Below are 20,526 nucleotides of genomic sequence, written 5' to 3'. Positions count from 1 at the left end.
CATGGTGAAAGAAACTCTGCCCATTTTTGTTTCCGCCGGCGCCGGGAATCGAACCCCAGACCACAGGACTACGTATTCAGAGTGCTGTCCACTCAGCCACCTGTGCGTGTGTGTACTCACCTATTTGTGCTTGCAGGATCGAGCACTGACTCTTGGATCCCGCCTTTCCAGCCATCGGGTTGTTTACAGCAATGACTCTGGTCCCATTTCCCTATCATACCTAGTTTTAAAATTATGAATGGAATTTGCTTCCACATCCTGCTCCTTAAGTGCATTCCATTTTTCCACTACTCTCACGCTAAAGGAAAACTTCCTAACATCTCTGACTCATCTGAGTTTCCAGCTTCCATCCATGTCCCCTCGTTCTGTTACTATTCTATGTGAACATTTTGTCTATTTCCACTCTGTCAAACCATCTAAGTACTTTATACGTTCCTATCATATCCCCCCCTCTCCCTTCTTTTTTCTAGTGTCGTAAGGATCAGCTCCTTCAGGTGCTCTTCATACTCCCATCCCTCGTAACTCTGGAACGAGTCTTGTTGCAAACTTCTGCACCTTTTCCAATTTCTTTATATGTTTCTTCAGGTGGGGACTTCATGATGGGATGGCATACTCCAAGACTGGCCTCACGTAGGCAGTTTAAAGCGCCCTGCCTCCTTACTTAGGTTTCTGAATGATGATCTAACTTTTGCTAGTGTCGAGTACTCTGCTGTCGATATCCTATTTTTATGTGCCTCAGGAGATAGATTAGGTGTTACGTCCACCCCCAGGTCTCTTTCTCGAGTCGTCACAGGTAGGCAGTTTCCCTTTATTGTGTACTGTCCCTTTGGTCTCTTGTCAGCAATCTCATTTCCATAATTTTACATTTGCTCGTGTTGAACTCTAGTAGCCATTTCTCTGACCATCTCTGCAACCTGTTCAATTCCTCTTGGAGGATCCTACAAACCTCATCTGTTACAACTCTTCTCATCAACTTTGCACCATCCGCAAACATCGACATGTAGGATTCTAATCCTGTAAACATGTCATTAACATATATTAGATATAGAATTGGGTCCAGCACCGTTCCTTGAGGTACTCCACTCGTTATTGTTCACCAGTCCGACTTCTCGCCCCTTACCGTTATTCTCTGGCTCTTTCCTGTTAGGTGCTTCCTTACCCATGCTAGGGCCTTTCCTCCCACCCCCGCCTGCCTCTCAAGTTTGAATAGCAGTCTTATGTGCGGTACTGTATCAAAGGCCTTTTGGCAGTCCAGAATATGCAGTCTGCCCAACCTAGCCTGTTCTGCCTTATCCTCGTTATTTTATCATAGAATTCCAAAAGGTTTGTTAGGCAAGATTTCCCTTTCCAAAACCCATGTTGATGTTTGTTTACAAACCAAATATTCTCTAGGTGTGCAACCAGTCTTAGCCTTATTATTCTTTCAAGTATTTTACAGGGGATGCTTGTCAGTGATACAGGTCTATAGTTAAGTGCCTCCTTCCCTATCACCTTTCTTGAAGATCAGTCACGACATTTGCCCTTCTTCCAGCAATTGGACAATCCTTTGGACATAATTTGATTCATAATTGATGCAAGGATCAACTGATCCCTGCCAGAAGCACGCTGAGGGCCTGCGCTGCCTCTTTTAGTATCCACGGTGATACTTTGTCCGGTCCAACCTCTTTAATTGCATCCAGCGTTGTCAACCGTTTCATTACCTCCTCTGCTGTCACCTCTATATCTGATAGTCTTTTATCTAGGGTAATCCCTTCTAACAATGGGAGCTGCTCAGGCTCGGTTGTGAACACTCCATGGAAACTGGCGTTCAGTGCCTCGCAGATTTCCTTGTCACTTTCCATATACGCCCCCTCTGCTTTCCTTAGTCGTTAACCGACATTTTTCTTCTTATATGGCTGTGTAGTAATTTAGGTTACTTTTGTCGCTTTGATCGCAATATCGTTCTCATAATTTCTTTCCGATTCTCTTCTTATGTTAATGTAATCGTTCCTAGCTCTGTTGCACTTGATCCTGTTGTCCTCTGTCCTTTGTCTTCTTTACTTCCTCCACTCCCTCCTGCTTCTCATTTTTGCTTCCTGACACTGTCTACTAAACCATGGGTTATTATATTCCCTCTTACCTTTTCCCTTTACTGTTGGTATAAATCTCTCTTCGGCCTCCTGGCATTTCCGTATGACTAGGTCCATCATATCTTGGACTGTTTTTCCTCTAATTTCTTCCTCCCACTGCACTTCACCCAGATAGTCCCTTATCCTCTTATAGTCCCCTTTCCTGTAGTCAACTCTCCTTTCCCAGATCTCTTGTCCCATGGTCATAAGTTTGAATTCCATCATGTAGTCAAAGACTAAGGACACAATGGTCGCTGGCCCCAAGAGGAATTTCATGTTCAAAATTCTCTGTCATCTACGTTCTGGGTGAAAATCAGGTCTAATAGGCTCGGTGTATCCGCCTCCTCTTTCCTTTGTGTCTTCCTTCACATGCTGTGTTAGGAAATTCCTGTCTATAACATTTACTAACTTTGCTCCCCACGTTTCGTCCCCTACATGGGTATTCCTTGATTCCCAATTTATCTCTCCATGATTTAGGTCCCATGACCTGCAGTTTCGCTCTCATTCTGTGAGCTAGTGTTGCTGCCTTCTGCAGTTCATCTATGCATGCCTTGTTGTTGTCATCATACTCCTGTCTGGGTCTTCTACAGTTTGGTGGGGGATTGTAGATTACCAAGATCACAATCTTCCTCCCATCTGCTGTCAGAGTTCCATGTATGAAGCTTGTGCACTCATTAGTAACCCGATTTTCCAGGTCTTCAAACATCCATTGCTGCATTATTAAGAGTGTCACTCCCCCTCCCTGTCTCTGTGTCCTTTCTTTTCTTATTACCTGGTACCCCTCTGGAAAGTTTGCATCCGAGATCATTGCCATTTATTTTAGTTTCCACTATTGCAACTATGTCAGGATCTGCCTCACTAACTCTTTCTTTTATCTCTTCTGCTGTATTAGATACCCCATCAGCAGTGGTGTACAAAACCTTGAGCCTTGAGACTCTTCTTGGAAACTCTGGTTCCAGAGTTCACCCTGTCTCTGGGTGTCTGGGGGGGGATCTGGGGGGTGTCTGGAGGCAAATGGGGTCTGAGGGGGGGGGGGGGATGCCTGGGGAGTGAATGGGGTCTGGGCATCTAGGAAGGTAGGTAGAAAGGTCTGGGGTAGGGAGGACTGGGTAGGTAGGTCTGGGGTAGGGAGGTCTGCGTAGGGAGTTCTGGGGTAGGAAAATACTGGGTCTGAAAATTAGGGAGGGTCTGATAGGCATAGGGGGGTTTGAGAGGTAGCGTGAGGCTGAGAGTCAGATAGGAGGTTGAGAGGTAGGGGGAAGAAGGATAGAGGGGGCGGGGGAAGAGGGGTGGATGGAGCATGGATAGTGAGAGTGGGTGGTTGTATTAGTCAGGGGGAGACTCAGGTGTAGGTGTGGGCATTGGGGAAGAAGGGCGGGGGGGGGGGGGAGAGGGAAATGTTTCTCAAGAAAATCACTCCATCAGTGATCATTCACTCCTGGGCTGACTCGCATCTGGAACTTGTTCGCTCAAGAGGTTGATACACGGGAGATCAGGTCAACTGATCACAGGAAGGCTCTGGCACACAGTTGGCTACAGGCTCATCCTGTCGCTTATATGATTGTTACTTAATGGGTAAGGTTTATTCCTAATAAGGCATATGAAAGGCTGATAAAATAAATGGGTCTCTATACGAGCAGGTTTCAACTAAGGCTTATAGCTCTTGCTTGTAGTTCCACCAGGTTCCTTATCTGGTAGTTAGAACAGTCTCATCAAATAAATGAGTTGCTAGCAGCAGGCTTCTAATGAGCTGAGGTATGATAACAGCTCTTGCTTGCAGTTTCACAAGGTACTTCACTCGACCGCCCTAATGAACCCTAGTATTAATTTACAAAAAGAGAGGAAATCGAGATAGAAGAGAGGAAAGAGAGAGGAGGAAAGAGAGAGGAGGAGAGGAAAGAGAGAGAATAAAAGAGGAGGAAAGAGAGTAGAGAGAGGGGGAAGAGAGGGAGGGAGAGAGAGAGAGGGGGGAGAGAGGAGGGGGAGAGAGAGAGAGAGAGAGGGGGGGGAGAGAGGGGGGAGAGAGGGGGAGAGAGAGAGGGGGGAGAGAGAGAGAGGGGGGAGAGAGAGAGAGAGAGGAGGGGGGGGGGGGAGATGAGAGAGGAGGGGGGGAGGGGAATGAGAGAGGAGAGCGCGCGCATGAGTGCACATGCAGGAACGCAGGCTCATGTGTTGAATAAAAGTGTGCCACTGCCGGTATAGGCTTCATAACATTACCCTCGTCCTGAGACCAGACACTTGGCCACTGCACTTAACCAGTTGGACCCTCCCCAACGCTGACCACAACTGGCGAACTGTCTTACAGAGGTCAACCCCACACCTGTAATTTGACTCTAATTACCTAACTATTCTAGGTAATTATTAGGAACTCAGAGTTATTAGGAACATGGACTGAATTACTTCTCACCCATCTCACTGATAAGAATGTACGAGATAATTATTAAGGGACATTATTCCACTATGGTAAAAGTATTTCACTGCAGTCGCCTCTGTACGGCAGTAACAACGCCGGCAGGTACAGCAGTGACAACGCCAGCAGGTACGGCAGTGACAACACCACCAGGTACAGTGACAACGCCGGCAGGTACAGCAGTGACAACGCCGGCAGATACGGCAGTGACAACGCCAGCAGGTACGGCAGTGACCACGCCAGGTACAGCAGTGACACCGCCAGGTACAGCAGTGACAACGCCGGCAGGTACAAGCAGTGACAACACCGCCAGGTACAACAGTGACAACGCCGGCAGGTACAACAGTGACAACACCGCCAGGTACAAGCAGGACGCCCTCACAGGTACACCGTCACCGCCACTCACCTGTAAGGGAAAGGAACACATCTTAGTAACACATTATCCTGGGAATTAAAAACATGCCAAACGGCCCAAACACACACACGCTAACTTTTATAACAAAAAATTATTAATAATAATAAAATACAATTTTATTCTCACTAACGAAGTTGTATTTGATGATGTTATGGCCTTGGTTATTGGCATCTATTATTGCATTTCAAATCATAGGTATTTATAGTGCTTATCTTAAGACAATCGACAAGACTAATTCATAACACTCAGAGATGTAAGGTAAGAAAGCTCATCTTCTCCACCAATGAGTTGGAATAAAATCATTTGAAATCTGAAATTGAGCTTCTCTCTCTCTCTCTCTCTCTCTCTCTCTCTCTCTCTCTCTCTCTCTCTCTCTCTCTCTCTCTCTCCATCCCATTAAAAACAATGTAAATTATATTGAATGGTAAGTTATGCTGAAGGAATATTAATGAATAAAGTTAGTGATTTATGTATTTGGTATTTGATCCTAATTTATTGCTCATTTAAATCTGTATTTGATTTTGTATTTTTAAACATGAATACATCTGTATCATAATGGTAATGTATGTGTATGTAACGCTTGGGGCGTGCTGTTGAATTGGTGAAAAGAAAATACAGGTGTTTCAATTACAAACTGTAACTCACGCACTGTAATCTAAATCTGTAGTCATCACTACTAAGAACTCCCTCCTAAGTTTGTGGACTTGATCTGTGGACCTCAAGAGTGTCCACTCACAGAATTATGTTCAGTGAGTGGCCACTGGAAGAACTCTGGCTGTGTATGATACAGAAATATTGCTACTCTCACACAATATATCAGACACTGATATATTGCTACGATAAGAAGACAACACTTGGAAGGCTGATGTAAACAGTGGAACTCGCCAGGGAGCACAAGTGAGGTATGTACAGACTGCCGCAGGAACTTCGTGTAGGGAGGTCAACCACACAGTTGAACACTGAACATCTCTGCTCATTTCGACCCGCAGACGCTCCAAATATAAAGCATAATATTTAGTGTCTCTCCTCATCAAGAAATGCAACTTTCTTGCAAGCAACAAACTACATTTCGAGTCTGCAATTTCACTGTATTGATTATGCAAACACGCAGAACTCGTAATTCTGTGGCGCGGGTTCGATTCCCGCACGAGGCAGAAACAAATGGGCAAAGTTTCTTTCACCCTAAATGCCCCTGTTACCTAGCATTAAATAGGTACCTGGGAGTTAGTCAGCTGTCACGGGCTGCTTCCTGGGGGTGGAGGCCTGGTCGAGGACATGGCCGCGGGGACACTAGAAAAAGCCCCGAAATCATCTCAAGATAACCTCAAGAAGATGTTTAAATCAATTACTTGATAATCCTATGATCTTTATGTATTTTATAAGTGATTAATAACTCATTACCGGAATAATTAGATGGTGCATGTCACCACTGGTTCATACAGGCGCTGGCAGCCACAGTACCGGGTCTGGCCAGTACTGTTGGCTTGTTCTCCACTCACAATCAGGAAGCCCGAGTTTGAGTCCCGGCCAATACACAAATGGTTGTGCTGCGTTTCTTTTCATCTAATGCTTCTGCTCACCAGGTAGCAAATATGTACGGGGAAGTTAGGCACGCGAGGCTGCCAGACTTCTGGGTACATGCCACATGCCTCCCATAACCCTACTGTGGAGTTGCATCCTTGTGGAAGACCATTCCTTCAACACTGAGGGACCTCCACACCATCCTACCGTATATACATACACAGGCTGTCTGTCACCTTGACGAAACGAATTAAAATTATTCTTGCGCAAGACAGAGATATTTGACCACCTATTCGATCACCTGATGCCTCTCTTCACCTACCAGTAAGTACTCGAGAGTTAGGCAACTGTTACAGATTTTTTTCCAGTTATGAAGACGTGAAGAACATTGATAAACATTTGTGCTTGATGACGTGGTTCAGGCCACACTGGCCACACGCAGACCTCCAGTGCTGGCCACACGCTGCCCCCCCCCCAGTGTTGGCCACACGCTGGCCCCCCCCCAGTGTTGGCCACACGCTGGCCCCCCCAGTGTTGGCCACACGCTGGCCCCCAGTGATGGTCACACGCTGCCCCCAGTGTTGGCCACACGCTGGCCCCCCCCCAGTGTTGGCCACACGCTGGCCCCCAGTGATGGTCACACGCTGGCTCCCCCCCAGTGTTGGCCACACGCTGGCTCCCCCACAGTGTTGGCCACACGCTGGCTCCCCCCCAGTGTTGGCCACACGCTGGCCCCCCCCCCCAGTGTTGGCCACACGCTGCCCCCCCCCCAGTGTTGGCCACACCCTGGTCCGCCCCCAGTGTTGGCCACACGCTGGCCCCCCCACAGTGTTGGCCACACGCTGCCCCCCCCCCAGTGTTGGCCACACGCTGGCCCCCCCCCCCAGTGTTGGCCAAACGCTGGCCCCCCCCCAGTGTTGGCCACACGCTGGCCCCCAGTGTTGGCCACACGCTGGCCCCCCCACAGTGTTGGCCACACGCTGGCCCCCCCCCAATGTTGGCCACACGCTGGCCCCCCCCCCAGTGTTGGCCACACGCTGGCCCCCAGTGTTGGCCACACGCTGGCTCCCCCCCAGTGTTGGCCACACGCTGGCCCCCCCCCCCCAGTGTTGGCCACACGCTGGCCCCCCCCCAGTGTTGGCCACACCCTGGTCTGCCCCCAGTGTTGGCCACACGCTGGCCCCCCCACAGTGTTGGCCACACGCTGCCCCCAGTGTTGGCCACACGCTGGCTCCCCCCCAGTGTTGGCCACACGCTGGCCCCCCCACAGTGTTGGCCACACGCTGGCTCCCCCCCAGTGTTGGCCACACGCTGGCCCCCCCCCCCCCAGTGTTGGCCACACGCTGCCCCCCCCCCCCCCCCAGTGTTGGCCACACCCTGGTCCGCCCCCAGTGTTGGCCACACGCTGGCCCCCCCACAGTGTTGGCCACACGCTGCCCCCCCCAGTGTTGGCCACACGCTGGCCCCCCCTATTATAGACTGTGGGTTGGTTGGTGTTGTCGTCGTTGATCCTTCTCTATGGACAACCCAACCCACAACTCGGCAGAGTGCTTATACTAGGAGATCACCCTTGGCGCTTCTGGCTCTTGGAGAGGGGCTCAACGTCACACGTTTAGGGGATGCGGCTCCAACACTTAGCCTCGTTGTCACGTGCACACACCCACTCGAGCCGCTGTGACTCCCCACTCTCTCCTTATGAAATATGATCTCCTCAATCCCCTATGACTTACTAGTATTACCTCCTACCCTGTCCACGGCAGTAGTTCTTGGTTCTTTCTCTCTCTCCTTCTTTACTACCTCCTGGGAAGCTCACTAGGACAAGGGCAAACACCAGCAAATTGTGACACATTTACTGGACAAAGCACATACACGATACATACACACATATAATAATAATGAATCCTATACTCTATAATATCACAATCAGATTGCACTCCAACACCATCAGAACTCTATTATCAGCTTATCAAGTGGTATCCTATCTCCTGGTTCACCACCTGATACTATCAACCTCCTCAAGTTGATCAAGCCTACATACACTGTTGCACCATCAGCAAGATAACATATATATATATAGAAAATCAGCATTTGAATGCAATAACATATACCAGTATAAATGTTCATTGATACTTCAGTATAAAAAACTCCTTGACATAAGAATGCCAACAGTCACTCACCTCTCACTGCGTCTTGCACGCTAATGACAACCAAACACTATCAACTCCCTATAAGTAATCCACCAGAACTTCCCCTTCCACCTCTGGAAGTTCACTACCCTAATATCCTTAGGTTCTTCCGGGCTTCACTACCAGGATCCTCTGCAGCTCCTCCAGGCTGCTATCATGAAGTTTCCTTGTGCAACTACGGTGCTTCACCCTTCTGCTAGGTCTTCCACAGCTCTCTTGGCTGCTACACCATGAAGTTTCCTCGAGCAACTATGGTGCTTCTCCACCTCTACAGAAGCACGTGACACTCCTCTTCACTGCTGCTTCTCCTCACAGCTCGAGGTCCTCTGCTCCACTACCTTGGAGTCTCATCAGCTACTTCATCTGCTGGCTTCGAAGTTCTCAGCAACTTCTTCCCCAAAAAACAAACCTGCAACCCATCGACACTCCAATAAAATGTTCCCCTTTAACACATAAACAAAAATAACCACACAATATGCTTGCCTCAAACCTCTATCTGTTCTCTACATACAGTGAGAGTGGACTCCCCCGTTTTGGGCGGGTCCATACTCCACCTCGCCTGGCGGCGGTCCTCACTCGCTGGGAGGGTCTTCCTCCGTCAAGAGCCAGGCTCCCTCAGTCGTCCGCCAGGCTCAGAGGGGGCGGACGTCGCTCCGTGCTCCTCCCTCTTCACTCTCCTATTTCAGGCTTTCTGCCTTATTAAAACATGTCTAACTTATAAATAAACATTGCTACTGTCGCTGGGCACACGACCAACTACAAGTGATCACTATGAACTGGCGTATATCGTGCTTACCACAGATTAACTGATCGAGGGCGCTTTTCCTCTGACGGCGTCTGGTCAGGGCGCTCCACACAGCCCACGAAAATGCCTCTGAGTAGCTTATTAAACTCTGCTCGTCGACCAGGACTTGATACCACAACGTTCCCAGCTCGGTTCCACAGCTGGCACGTCTACACACTTCTCTTCTCTTCGAGATATATCACTAGGGGTTCCCTTCTGGCGGGAGCTCAAATGGAGCGCGGCTTCCCCCTGCGATGTCTGGCACTCAAGTGAGGTCAAGGTCCTCCGGAAGCGAGCCTCACGCCTCCAGCAAAATGTCCACATCTCCTAGCCAGTCATTTATCTATTTCCTTACTCACTGCCCATAATCTTAAATTGTTTTACATATCCAACCAGCCATTTTACATATGGGTTATCACCTCAATATTTGCTAGACCTTCTAGTTAGGTCAGGCTTGACGAATAACTCTCAAGGAGGGAGACTCGTTTCTCCTGTAGGCTGAGATCATAACACCCCCCCAGTGTTGGCCACACGCTGCCCCCCCCCCAGTGTTGGCCACACGCTGGCCCCCAGTGTTGGCCACACGCTGGCCCCCAGTGTTGGCCACACGCTGGCCCCCAGTGTTGGCCACACGCTGGCCCCCCCACAGTGTTGGCCACACGCTGGCCCCCCCCAATGTTGGCCACACGCTGCCCCCCCCCCAGTGTTGGCCACACGCTGGCCCCCAGTGTTGGCCACACGCTGGCCCCCAGTGTTGGCCACACGCTGGCTCCCTCCCAGTGTTGGCCACACGCTGGCCCCCCCCAGTGTTGGCCACACGCTGGCCCCCCCCAGTGTTGGCCACACCCTGGTCTGCCCCCAGTGTTGGCCACACGCTGGCCCCCCCACAGTGTTGGCCACACGCTGCCCCCCCCCCAGTGTTGGCCACACGCTGGCCCCCAGTGTTGGCCACACGCTGGTCCCCAGTGTTGGCCACACGCTGGTCCCCCCCCCCCAGTGTTGGCCACACCCTGGTCCCCCCCCCAGTGTTGGCCACACGCTGGTCCCCCCAGTGTTGGCCACACGCTGGCCCCCGCCAGTGTTGGCCACACGCTGGCCCCCGCCAGTGTTGGCCACACGCTGGCCCCCGCCAGTGTTGGCCACACGCTGGCCCCCCCAGTGTTGGCCACACGCTGCACCCCGCCAGTGTTGGCCACACGCTGGCCCCCGCCAGTGTTGGCCACACGCTGCCCCCCGCCAGTGTTGGCCACACGCTGCCCCCCGCCAGTGTTGGCCACACGCTGCCCCCCGCCAGTGTTGGCCACACGCTGCCCCCCGCCAGTGTTGGCCACACGCTGCCCCCCGCCAGTGTTGGCCACACGCTGCCCCCCGCCAGTGTTGGCCACACGCTGCCCCCCGCCAGTGTTGGCCACACGCTGCCCCCCGCCAGTGTTGGCCACACGCTGGCCCCCCCCCAGTGTTGGCCACACCCTACACCCAGTGTTGGCCACACACTGGCCCCCCAGTGTTGGCCACACCCTACCCCCAGTGTTGGCCACACCCTACCCCCAGTGTTGGCCACACGCTGGCCCCCAGTGTTGGCCACACCCTACACCCAGTGTTGGCCACACACTGCCCCCCCCCAGTGTTGGCCACACCCTACACCCAGTGTTGGCCACACGCTGGCCCCCAGTGTTGGCTACACCCTACCCCCAGTGTTGGCCACACGCTGCCCCCCCCAGTGTTGGCCACACCCTACACCCAGTGTTGGCCACACACTGGCCCCCAGTGTTGGCCACACCCTACACCCAGTGTTGGCCACACACTGGCCCCCAGTGTTGGCCACACCCTACCCCCAGTGTTGGCCACACCCTACCCCCAGTGTTGGCCACACGCTGGCCCCAGTGTTGGCCACACCCTACACCCAGTGTTGGCCACACGCTGGCCCCCAGCGGTGGCCACACGTGGCCCCCAGTGTTGGCCACAGCCTGACCCCCAGTGTTGGCCACACGCTGCCCCCCAGTGTTGGCCACAGCCTGGCCCCCAGTGTTGGCCACACGTGGCCCCCAGTGTTGGCCACAGCCTGGCCCCCAGTGTTGGCCACACGTGGCCCCCAGCGGTGGCCACACGTGGCCCCCAGTGTTGGCCACACGCTGGCCCCCAGTGTTGGCCACACGTGGCCCCCACTGTTGGCCACACGTGGCCCCCAGTGTTGGCCACACGCTGCCCCCCAGTGTTGGCCACACGCTGCCCCCAGTGTTGGCCACACGCTGCCCCCCAGTGTTGGCCACACGCTGCCCCCCAGTGTTGGCCACACGCTGCCCCCCAGTGTTGGCCACACGCTGCCCCCCAGTGTTGGCCACACGCTGCCCCCCAGTGTTGGCCACACGCTGGCCCCCAGTGTTGGCTACACGCTGCCCCCCAGTGTTGGCCACACGCTGCCCCCCAGTGTTGGCCACACGCTGGCCCCCAGTGTTGGCCACACGCTGCCCCCCAGTGTTGGCCACACGCTGCCCCCCAGTGTTGGCCACACGCTGGCCCCCAGTGTTGGCCACACGCTGCCCCCCAGTGTTGGCCACACGCTGCCCCCCAGTGTTGGCCACACGCTGGCCCCCAGTGTTGGCCACACGCTGCCCCCCAGTGTTGGCCACACGCTGGCCCCCAGTGTTGGCCACACACTGACCCCCAGTGTTGGCCACACACTGGTCCCCAGTGTTGGCCACACACTGCCCCCCAGTGTTGGCCACACACTGGCCCCCAGTGTTGGCCACACACTGCCCCCCAGTGTTGGCCACACGCTGACCCCCAGTGTTGGCCACACACTGGCCCCCAGTGTTGGCCACACACTGCCCCCCAGTGTTGGCCACACGCTGACCCCCCAGTGTTGGCCACACACTGGCCCCCAGTGTTGGCCACACACTGGCCCCCAGTGTTGGCCACACACTGCCCCCCAGTTTTGGCCACACACTGCCCCCCAGTGTTGGCCACACGCTGCCCCCCAGTGTTGGCCTCACGCTGGCCCCCAATGTTGGCCACACGTGGCCCCCAGTGTTGGCCACACGCTGCCCCCCAGTGTTGGCCACACACTGGCCCCCAGTGTCGGCCACACGCTGGCCTCCAGTGTTGGCCACACGCTGCCCCCCAGTGTTGGCCACACACTGGCCCCCAGTGTCGGCCACACGCTGGCCTCCAGTGTTGGCCACACGCTGCCCCCCAGTGTTGGCCACACACTGGCCCCCAGTGTCGGCCACACACTGACCCCAGTGTCGGCCACACGCTGGCCTCCAGTGTTGGCCACACACTGGCCCCCAGCGGTGGCCACACGCTGGCCTCCAGTGTTGGCCACACGCTGCCCCCCAGTGTTGGCCACACACTGGCCCCCAGTGTCGGCCACACACTGACCCCAGTGTCGGCCACACGCTGGCCTCCAGTGTTGGCCACACACTGGCCCCCAGTGTTGGCCACACACTGCCCCCCAGTGTTGGCCACACACTGGCCCCCAGCGGTGGCCACACGCTGGCCTCCAGTGTTGGCCACACACTGGCCCCCAGTGTTGGCCACACACTGCCCCCCAGTGTTGGCCACACGCTGCCCCCCAGTGTTGGCCACACACTGGCCCCCAGTGTTGGCCACACACTGCCCCCCAGTGTTGGCCACACGCTGCCCCCCAGTGTTGGCCACACACTGGCCCCCAGTGTTGGCCACACGCTGCCCCCCAGTGTTGGCCACACACTGGCCCCCAGTGTTGGCCACACGCTGCCCCCCAGTGTTGGCCACACACTGGCCCCCAGTGTTGGCCACACGCTGCCCCCCAGTGTTGGCCACACCCTGGCCCCAGTGTTGGCCACAAAATAAAAAAGGCAGTAAAAAATACTATTTTACTATGAAAAGCGACATAAATTCTTTTAATGAGGCTTGTGAGGATACACCGCGGTGAACCCCACAACAGTCGTGGATTACAGTAAGCTGTGAACATGACAGGAAAATAGAAATATGTCTGAACTTGTTCCAGGAAAAGATGATTTAAATCAGTAAGAAGAATTAAAGAATTTGGCCTCAGAAGTCAAGGCTTTGCAAAATCTTGTTATAAACTTTCCTTGTGGGGACTTTGTGAACGAAATGCGCTAAGATATTCAAAAGACAGAGTTAGGAGGATCAACTAAAAAGCGCACTAGAATACAAAAATATAGTAGAGGACGTTGTGTGATAGCACAAATATTAAACTATATAAAAGCGAGTGGCGTGGGTAGTGGCGTCTGAACAGCTGTAATACTGAGCCCTTCCTGGAGCCCTTCCTGGAGCCCTTCCTGGAGCCCTTCCTGGAGCCCTTCCTGGAGCCCTTCCTGGAGCCCTTCCTGGAGCCCTTCCTGGAGCCCTTCCTGGAGCCCTTCCTGGAGCCCTTCCTGGAGCCCTTCCTGGAGCCTAGGAATAAAAGATTGCCAGATTACCTGTGAGAGCTGGCCTGCAAGGACCTTCAGGGCTTGGTAATGGAATGCGTCACGTGACGACGCTAGGTGGGACATCTTCAAGAGGAAACTAGATTTATTCCTCCAAGGAGTGCCGGACCAACCGGGCTGTGGTGGGTATGTGGGCCTGCGGGCCGCTCCAAGCAACAGCCTGGTGGATCAAACTCTCACAAGTCAAGCCTGGCCTCGGGCCGGGCTTGGGGAGTAGAAGAACTCCCAGAACCCCATCAACCAGGTATCAACCAGACTCCCATGTTGTTCTTCACTATCCTCTACCATTTTATTTTCAATCGTTCAGGAGGAAAAATAGAGTACAGCTTGTGTTCACTGTGCTTTAACCGAGTCTCTAAGTGTGTAAAAAAATTGTCTCATGTATATCTATCAGTAAGAATGTCTGTGTCTGGTTGTAGAAGACTGGAGGCCAAACCTTTGGTGACTGATACACAAATTTTTAACGGTAATTGGTGTTGGGTATGTGCGCAACATGATCTTGATCGAGGATGCTGTAAATGGAGCGAGTGTCTCTTGACAGTGTCAGTGTTATTCCCCCCCCCCCACCTCCCCCCGACCTAACCTCGAAGCTTTTTATATCTGGATTTAAGTTCAATGTCACTTATATTCGAAGGTTTCTGCAAGGTGTGACATGAAAGTTTTTCCAAGCTATGATTAATACACCATTTCGTTTGCATAAACAAACATAACACATACACTCAGCATCTCATCATTTTATGCCTGCAAAAGATGCTACGTAATAATGATTTTCACTAAAATGAGTCAAATCAGTTGCTACAGAAACTCATTATGTCAAAGCCAAGTGTTTAAACAGCCTTCCATGGAGTATTTATATGAAAATAGTCCATATCCGAGCAACGTTTATCAAGTGAAGTCTCTCACTCATAAAAGTGTGGCGCTGTTTGTCTCAAGACCAAACGTCGTAAACTTTAAGGATGCAAGAGTCATGCGTGTTCTCGAGTCCAACAACCCATCACACACAACTATACTTACCCACAACAAAATATTTTCCCCACCAACCACAGCCTAAGTTGGGTCCAGTATCACAGGAGGTTGTGTCAATATAATAAGTTATATCAAAGTTACTGTCACAAACTTTTGTTGCCTGCCACCCTAAGTCATATAGCACACGTCGAACCCCCCGCAACATGCACTGACCAGGAGGTACTCACTCAGACAGACAGACAGACAGACACACACACACACACACACACACACACACACACACACACACACACACACACACACACACACACAGACAGAGACAAACAGACAGAGGAGACCGACAGACAGACAGACAGACAGGAGACTGACAGACAGACAGACAGACAGACAGACAGAGGAGACTGACAGACAGACAGAGACAGACAGACAGAGACAGACAGACAGAGGAGACAGACAGAGGAGACAGACAGACAGACAGAGACAGACAGACAGAGACAGACAGACAGAGGAGACAGACAGACAGACAGACAGACAGACAGACAGACAGACAGACAGACAGACAGACAGACAGACAGAGACACAGAGACACAGAGACAGACAGACAATGCTGCACAATATTTCTTGCTTAAAACAGTAGTTTACACATACATACCACAAAACACAGCCAAGTATTTCCCCAAAAGTACATTCAAGTCTGATTTTCCCGACACAGTGCACCTGGTATAGGACCACATTACCCTATTAATTTCCTTGTGTATACCGAGCAATTGTCCCGGTGTAGACCACACCAGTATGGCCTCCACACCCGTGCTGGCCAATAGTGCGCTTCTGTTACACCATACTACACCATCTTAGATGTGCAATACTAAGTTCACACTCACGTTACCATGATATTCATAGGAAATGTTCTCTTACAGACGCCCATGTCCAGGATGTGGTCACGGTGCCCCAGTTGTTTCGTTATTGACATACATGGAAGGTGATATTTCAGAAACTATGGTGATGATGCTGTAATATTTTTGCTTTAAATATATGGAAAGTGCAATTTAGAAAAGAATGTTATGGAATTTATCCCCCCCCCCCCCCATCCCTGGCCAGTTTAGAAAATCCAAGCTTACATCCCATAGACAGTTAATGAAAAGTTGCAGGATTAGCCGCTCTCTACACTTAATACTACAGGGGTAAAATTTTACTGGTAAATACACATAATTAACCCCCGTCCTCCCGAGATCTCTGAATGAGACTCAACGTACATAATGTAACGGAATAAACAGGTTCATATCTTACAAATTACACAATTCCCGAAGGGCAAATTAGTATTTTTTCCAATATTCGAAATATAGCATTCCCCTGGTATTATGGCCTATCTATGAGAGAGAATAGCTGGGTAAGATTAGAGGCCGGACACGTTATCCTCACGCAACTTAGTAGGGTGAATGGTCTGAGGTACGGGACGGATGTAGGCTGGTCGAGGGTGCCAGACTTCAAGAGGTAACAGCGTGCCATGGTTATACTGGCCCCCGTGACTAATTTTGGCACTGCCCGCCACCTACGCCTGGCTGAATATTGGAAAAATACAAGTTTCACTGATTTGTTTTCCTTATAGTAATCTGGAATATTACTGACAATTTAAAAAAAAATAAAAATTACTGACCTCAGGAATATTAACAAATTTTCTAATCATAAAACTTTGCCCGTAGCAGAAGCATGAAGCAGCTAGATGATCCTTACAGAGGTTCACGGGCTTCGTCACGCCCCGTCCCTTTGTTAAAGCAAATGGAATTTTCTCTCTCTCAAGGTAGTGGCAGCTAGGTGGTGTGTTATTGGTCCTCTCTTATTGCCTATCTCCCTGCCTCCCCCCACCTCTTCCTCTCCCTGCCTCCCCCCACCTCTTCCTCTCCCTGCCTCCCCCACCTCTTCCTCTCCCTGCCTCCCCCCGGCCCTCCCTGCCTCCCCTCCCACCTACCCCACAACCCAACAACATACAATAAGCAACAGCTTATTGCAGGTAAAGTACGGATCTCTCTTCCACTTTCCCCTCCCCGACTCTACCACTATCTCTGCTTCATGAGCCCTCTTCTGTCTTCCCGTCTTCCCCTTCTTTATCCCTCTCCACCCTTTTCCATTCTCCCACCCCTCTCCATCTTTCTCCCCACTATTGCCCAACACCCCCCCCTAATCTCTCCCCTGTCTTCTCCCTCTCTCCACCTATCTCCCCCTCCATCCTTCCTTCTCCTCAAACATCCCTCTCTTTTCCCCTTCTCCTACCCTCTCTTCAATCATCACCCCTTTACCCCTTCTCCTTCATTCTCTCCCCTCAGTACCTTCATCTCTGTAACCTGAATGAATTTCAATTCATTGTTTCCGAGAAAATCGTGAAAATGTGCGGGTAAACGACGGGAGTAACCTCTTCAGAAAACACTTCCACGATTTCATTTCATACTTTATTAATATCACATCGGGGAGAGAAGAGAGGGGGCGGGGGACTTTAGGGTTATAGGCTGATACTTCCTAAAGTATTTAACTTAAACCTACCCTGACAAGCCTATGTTCGTTCCATACCGAAGACCAATGCCCCTGCAAAGGTTGGTGAGGCTAGCACCAAATGTGTAGCCTCCATCCTTGAACAGACAAGTAGACAGACAATATTATATGTGCATACATATTTTTTTACACACATAAAAGTAGGTATAGGAGCATATTACTTCCGACTCCTGTTAATATTCTTAGAGCTTTCCATTCCCATTGTTTATCATAAGCACTATTAGTTTTCCATGCAGCACGACTATCTTGAGATTATCTTGAGATGTTTTCGGGACTTTTTAGTGTCCCCGCGGCCCGGTCCTCGACCAGACCCCCAGGAAGCAGCCCGTGACAGCTGACTAACACCCAGGTACCTATTTTACTGTTAGGTAACAGGGGCATAGGGTGAAAGAAACTCTGCCCATTGTTTCTCGCCGGCGCCTGGGATCAAACCCAGGACCACAGGATCACAAGTCCAGCGTGCTGCCTGCTCGGCCGACCGGCTTCCTAAACTAGCCCATAGACTTAAAACCAATCCCTCAATTACTGCTGGATGAACACTTGCAAGGAGATGAGGATCGGTGTCCAGTCAACCCTCACTGATACCGTTAATGCTGTTGTCAACAGCGGATCCTCTTTCATGAACGGTGATGGCTTTTCATTGGTTCAGCTTTAAGGAGACTGCTAATTACCTCAACCTAATGATCCATTAACCGGTCGCCAGCTCATAATTATTCCAAAATGCTTCTAAATTATTCACCATTATCCTTAAACACGTCCAATACTGTGCTTAGTCTCTATAATGGTCTATAAATTGGCATTTAATATAATTTTAACAATTATATTTGTTTAGTAAATATTTTTGTAGAAAATCCACACAGATGTGTTGTGTCCGGCGGCTTCGGGAACCGTTACTGAACATCATGCTGGTGAAGGCGACGCCCCAAGACAAGACTTGTGAAGAATGTGAATACCATTAGCGTATTTCTCTTCGTTGTTGATGGAGGTCTTAGTGGGGGGCTGGAGACACGTCCCCTACAGCACAGCGAGCTCCTCGCTAGCTTAAAGTACTACACATGGAGGAGACTACAATTTCAATGTTATTTAGGTTGTCTGTGCTGAGAATGTCGCTTGGCTTGACTACTCAGCCACCCGGGAGCCGGTAGCTGAGTGGATAGAACACTGGACGCGTGATCCTGTGGTCCCGGGTTCGATCCCGGGCGCCGGCGAGAAACGATGGGCAGAGTTTCTTTCACCCTAATGCCCCCCGTTATCCAGCAGTAAATAGGTACCTGGGAGTTAGTCAGCTATTCAGGGACTGCTTCCTGGGGGTGGAGGCCTGATCAAGGACCGGGCCGCGGGGAACACTAAAAAGCCCCGAAATCATCTCAAGATAACCTCAAGATAACATATTTTCTTAAGAATTCCACCCCCAAATTGCACCACTCAGGACATATTTATTTTGGCAACTCTCTAAAATCTACCATAAATCCCCCTCCTGCACATATCCGCACCTCATATTGAATATCTCTCTGTCAGTCTCCAATCACCGCACCACCAATCCCTCGCCTCCCATCTCCAAACATTCAGCCAAAATTAAGTCTTGCCATTCACTTTCTGCTCCATATTTTTTTTACTGTACAGTCCGTCTCTCTCCCTCGTCCCCCTCTCACGTGACTGACGTGTGTGTGTGTTGCTTCTGACAACAGGCAAATAATGAAGTCCCTGTCATGTTAGGGCTTCACCTTCCAGCTCTCTCATCTCACTCCATTTTACACCGCTGTCTTCCTAAAACAAACTATTTAAAATACGTTAATCACTCTTTTTATTCTCTCTCTCTCTCGTTCACAGTTTATAAATCATTTACTACTCTAATCTAATGTTTATCACATATGAAAGAAGGAAACACAGTATGGTGTATGACAAACATTTGGACATAAGAAAGCACGTCATATCAAGTTGTTCTTCGAATAAGACACAAGTGTGTGATAACATGACCAGCGCATGTAAGGTTGGTAAGGTCTCGACAACATACTGTATGTATGACCCATACTTGAGCATGCTGCACCTGCCGGGAACCCCCAACCTATCCAGGTACAAAAGAGCTTTACTATGGACCAGACGTTTACCACCAAGCAAGTCTCCAGAGACGAGAAGCATGAACTATGAGGAAAAGCAGCATGAACTCAATATTTTGACAGTGAATGAGGGCACAAGATAAAAGACTCTTGTCATGACCTACAAAATACCTGAAGGTTTAGATATGCTAGGCGAGGCCACACTACATTAGACGTGAGACACCAGATTTTCCTTGCCTCAACTTGTGATTACCTTGTGATGATTTCGGGGCTCAACGTACCCGCGGCCCGGTTCTCGACTAAGCTTCCTCGTTGCTGGGCTGGTCAACCAGGCTATTGGAAGCGGCTTCTCGCAGCCTGACGTATGAGTCACAGCCTGGTTGATCAGGTATCCTTTGGAGGTGTTTATCAAGTTCTCTCTTGAACACTGTGAGGGGTCTGCCAGTTATGCCCCTTATGTGTTATGTGTAGTGGAAGCGTGTTGAACAGTCTCGGGCCTCTGATGTTGATAGTTCTCTCTCAGAGTAACTATTGCACCTCTGCTTTTCAACTGAACATCCTGCCTGTCATCACGAAGCAAAGATGGAATTTAAACATTAAGATAGTCCACAGAACTGTCAGGAACTTCTTTTACGGTGTTAGAGTTACAAGTAAATTTAAGCATTAATTAAGAAGGCCGTCCTCAGACCAAATACATTACCATGAGAAACCACACCCCTCCAAACCTCAAACCTCCTGGATAGTTATCTAGATATCTGTGGTGATCTGTAAGCATATTATGGATTTAGTAATAGTCTGCTTGTAATCTGGGAAATGAACCTTTGTCGAAATCAGAGATTATTCTCAAGTTATAACTTTAATATCATATAAATCGTTGGTTTAAAATGTAAGAGTATGCTGAAAAAGTTTTTTTTTAATTTGGTTTTTGGTAAATGGAATACGAGGACACACCGAAATAGTTTTTTTATATCCATATTTTACATTATCGTTAATAACACAGTGTATTAACGCAACCAATCTTAATGAAACCTAACGAAACCTTAGCTTAATGTAACCTTAATCTAACCTAACATGGATAGAGAGTAGATAATAGCCCAAA

The 20,526-nt window shown here is 50.6% G+C and overlaps 1 protein-coding gene across 1 annotated transcript in view; it reads left to right on the top strand.

Annotated features, from left to right (window-relative positions):
* LOC123769330 (mucin-19-like) overlaps nucleotides 1-18,329 on the top strand; it is a 73,670-nt gene extending 55,341 nt beyond the window's left edge. The window contains exons 2-4 of the mRNA XM_069310088.1: nucleotides 4,592-4,806; nucleotides 13,668-13,853; nucleotides 18,218-18,329. Of these exons, the coding sequence (XP_069166189.1) occupies nucleotides 4,592-4,806; nucleotides 13,668-13,853; nucleotides 18,218-18,329 (513 nt within the window). The remainder of the gene's footprint in view (nucleotides 1-4,591; nucleotides 4,807-13,667; nucleotides 13,854-18,217) is intronic.
* The last annotated feature ends 2,197 nt before the right edge of the window (nucleotides 18,330-20,526 follow it).

This window comes from Procambarus clarkii, chromosome 66 (genome assembly GCF_040958095.1).
Source record: "Procambarus clarkii isolate CNS0578487 chromosome 66, FALCON_Pclarkii_2.0, whole genome shotgun sequence".
NCBI classification, from domain to species: Eukaryota; Metazoa; Arthropoda; class Malacostraca; order Decapoda; family Cambaridae; genus Procambarus; species Procambarus clarkii.
Note: the sequence above shows the minus strand (reverse complement) of the source record. Positions and strands in the feature narration are given on the sequence as shown.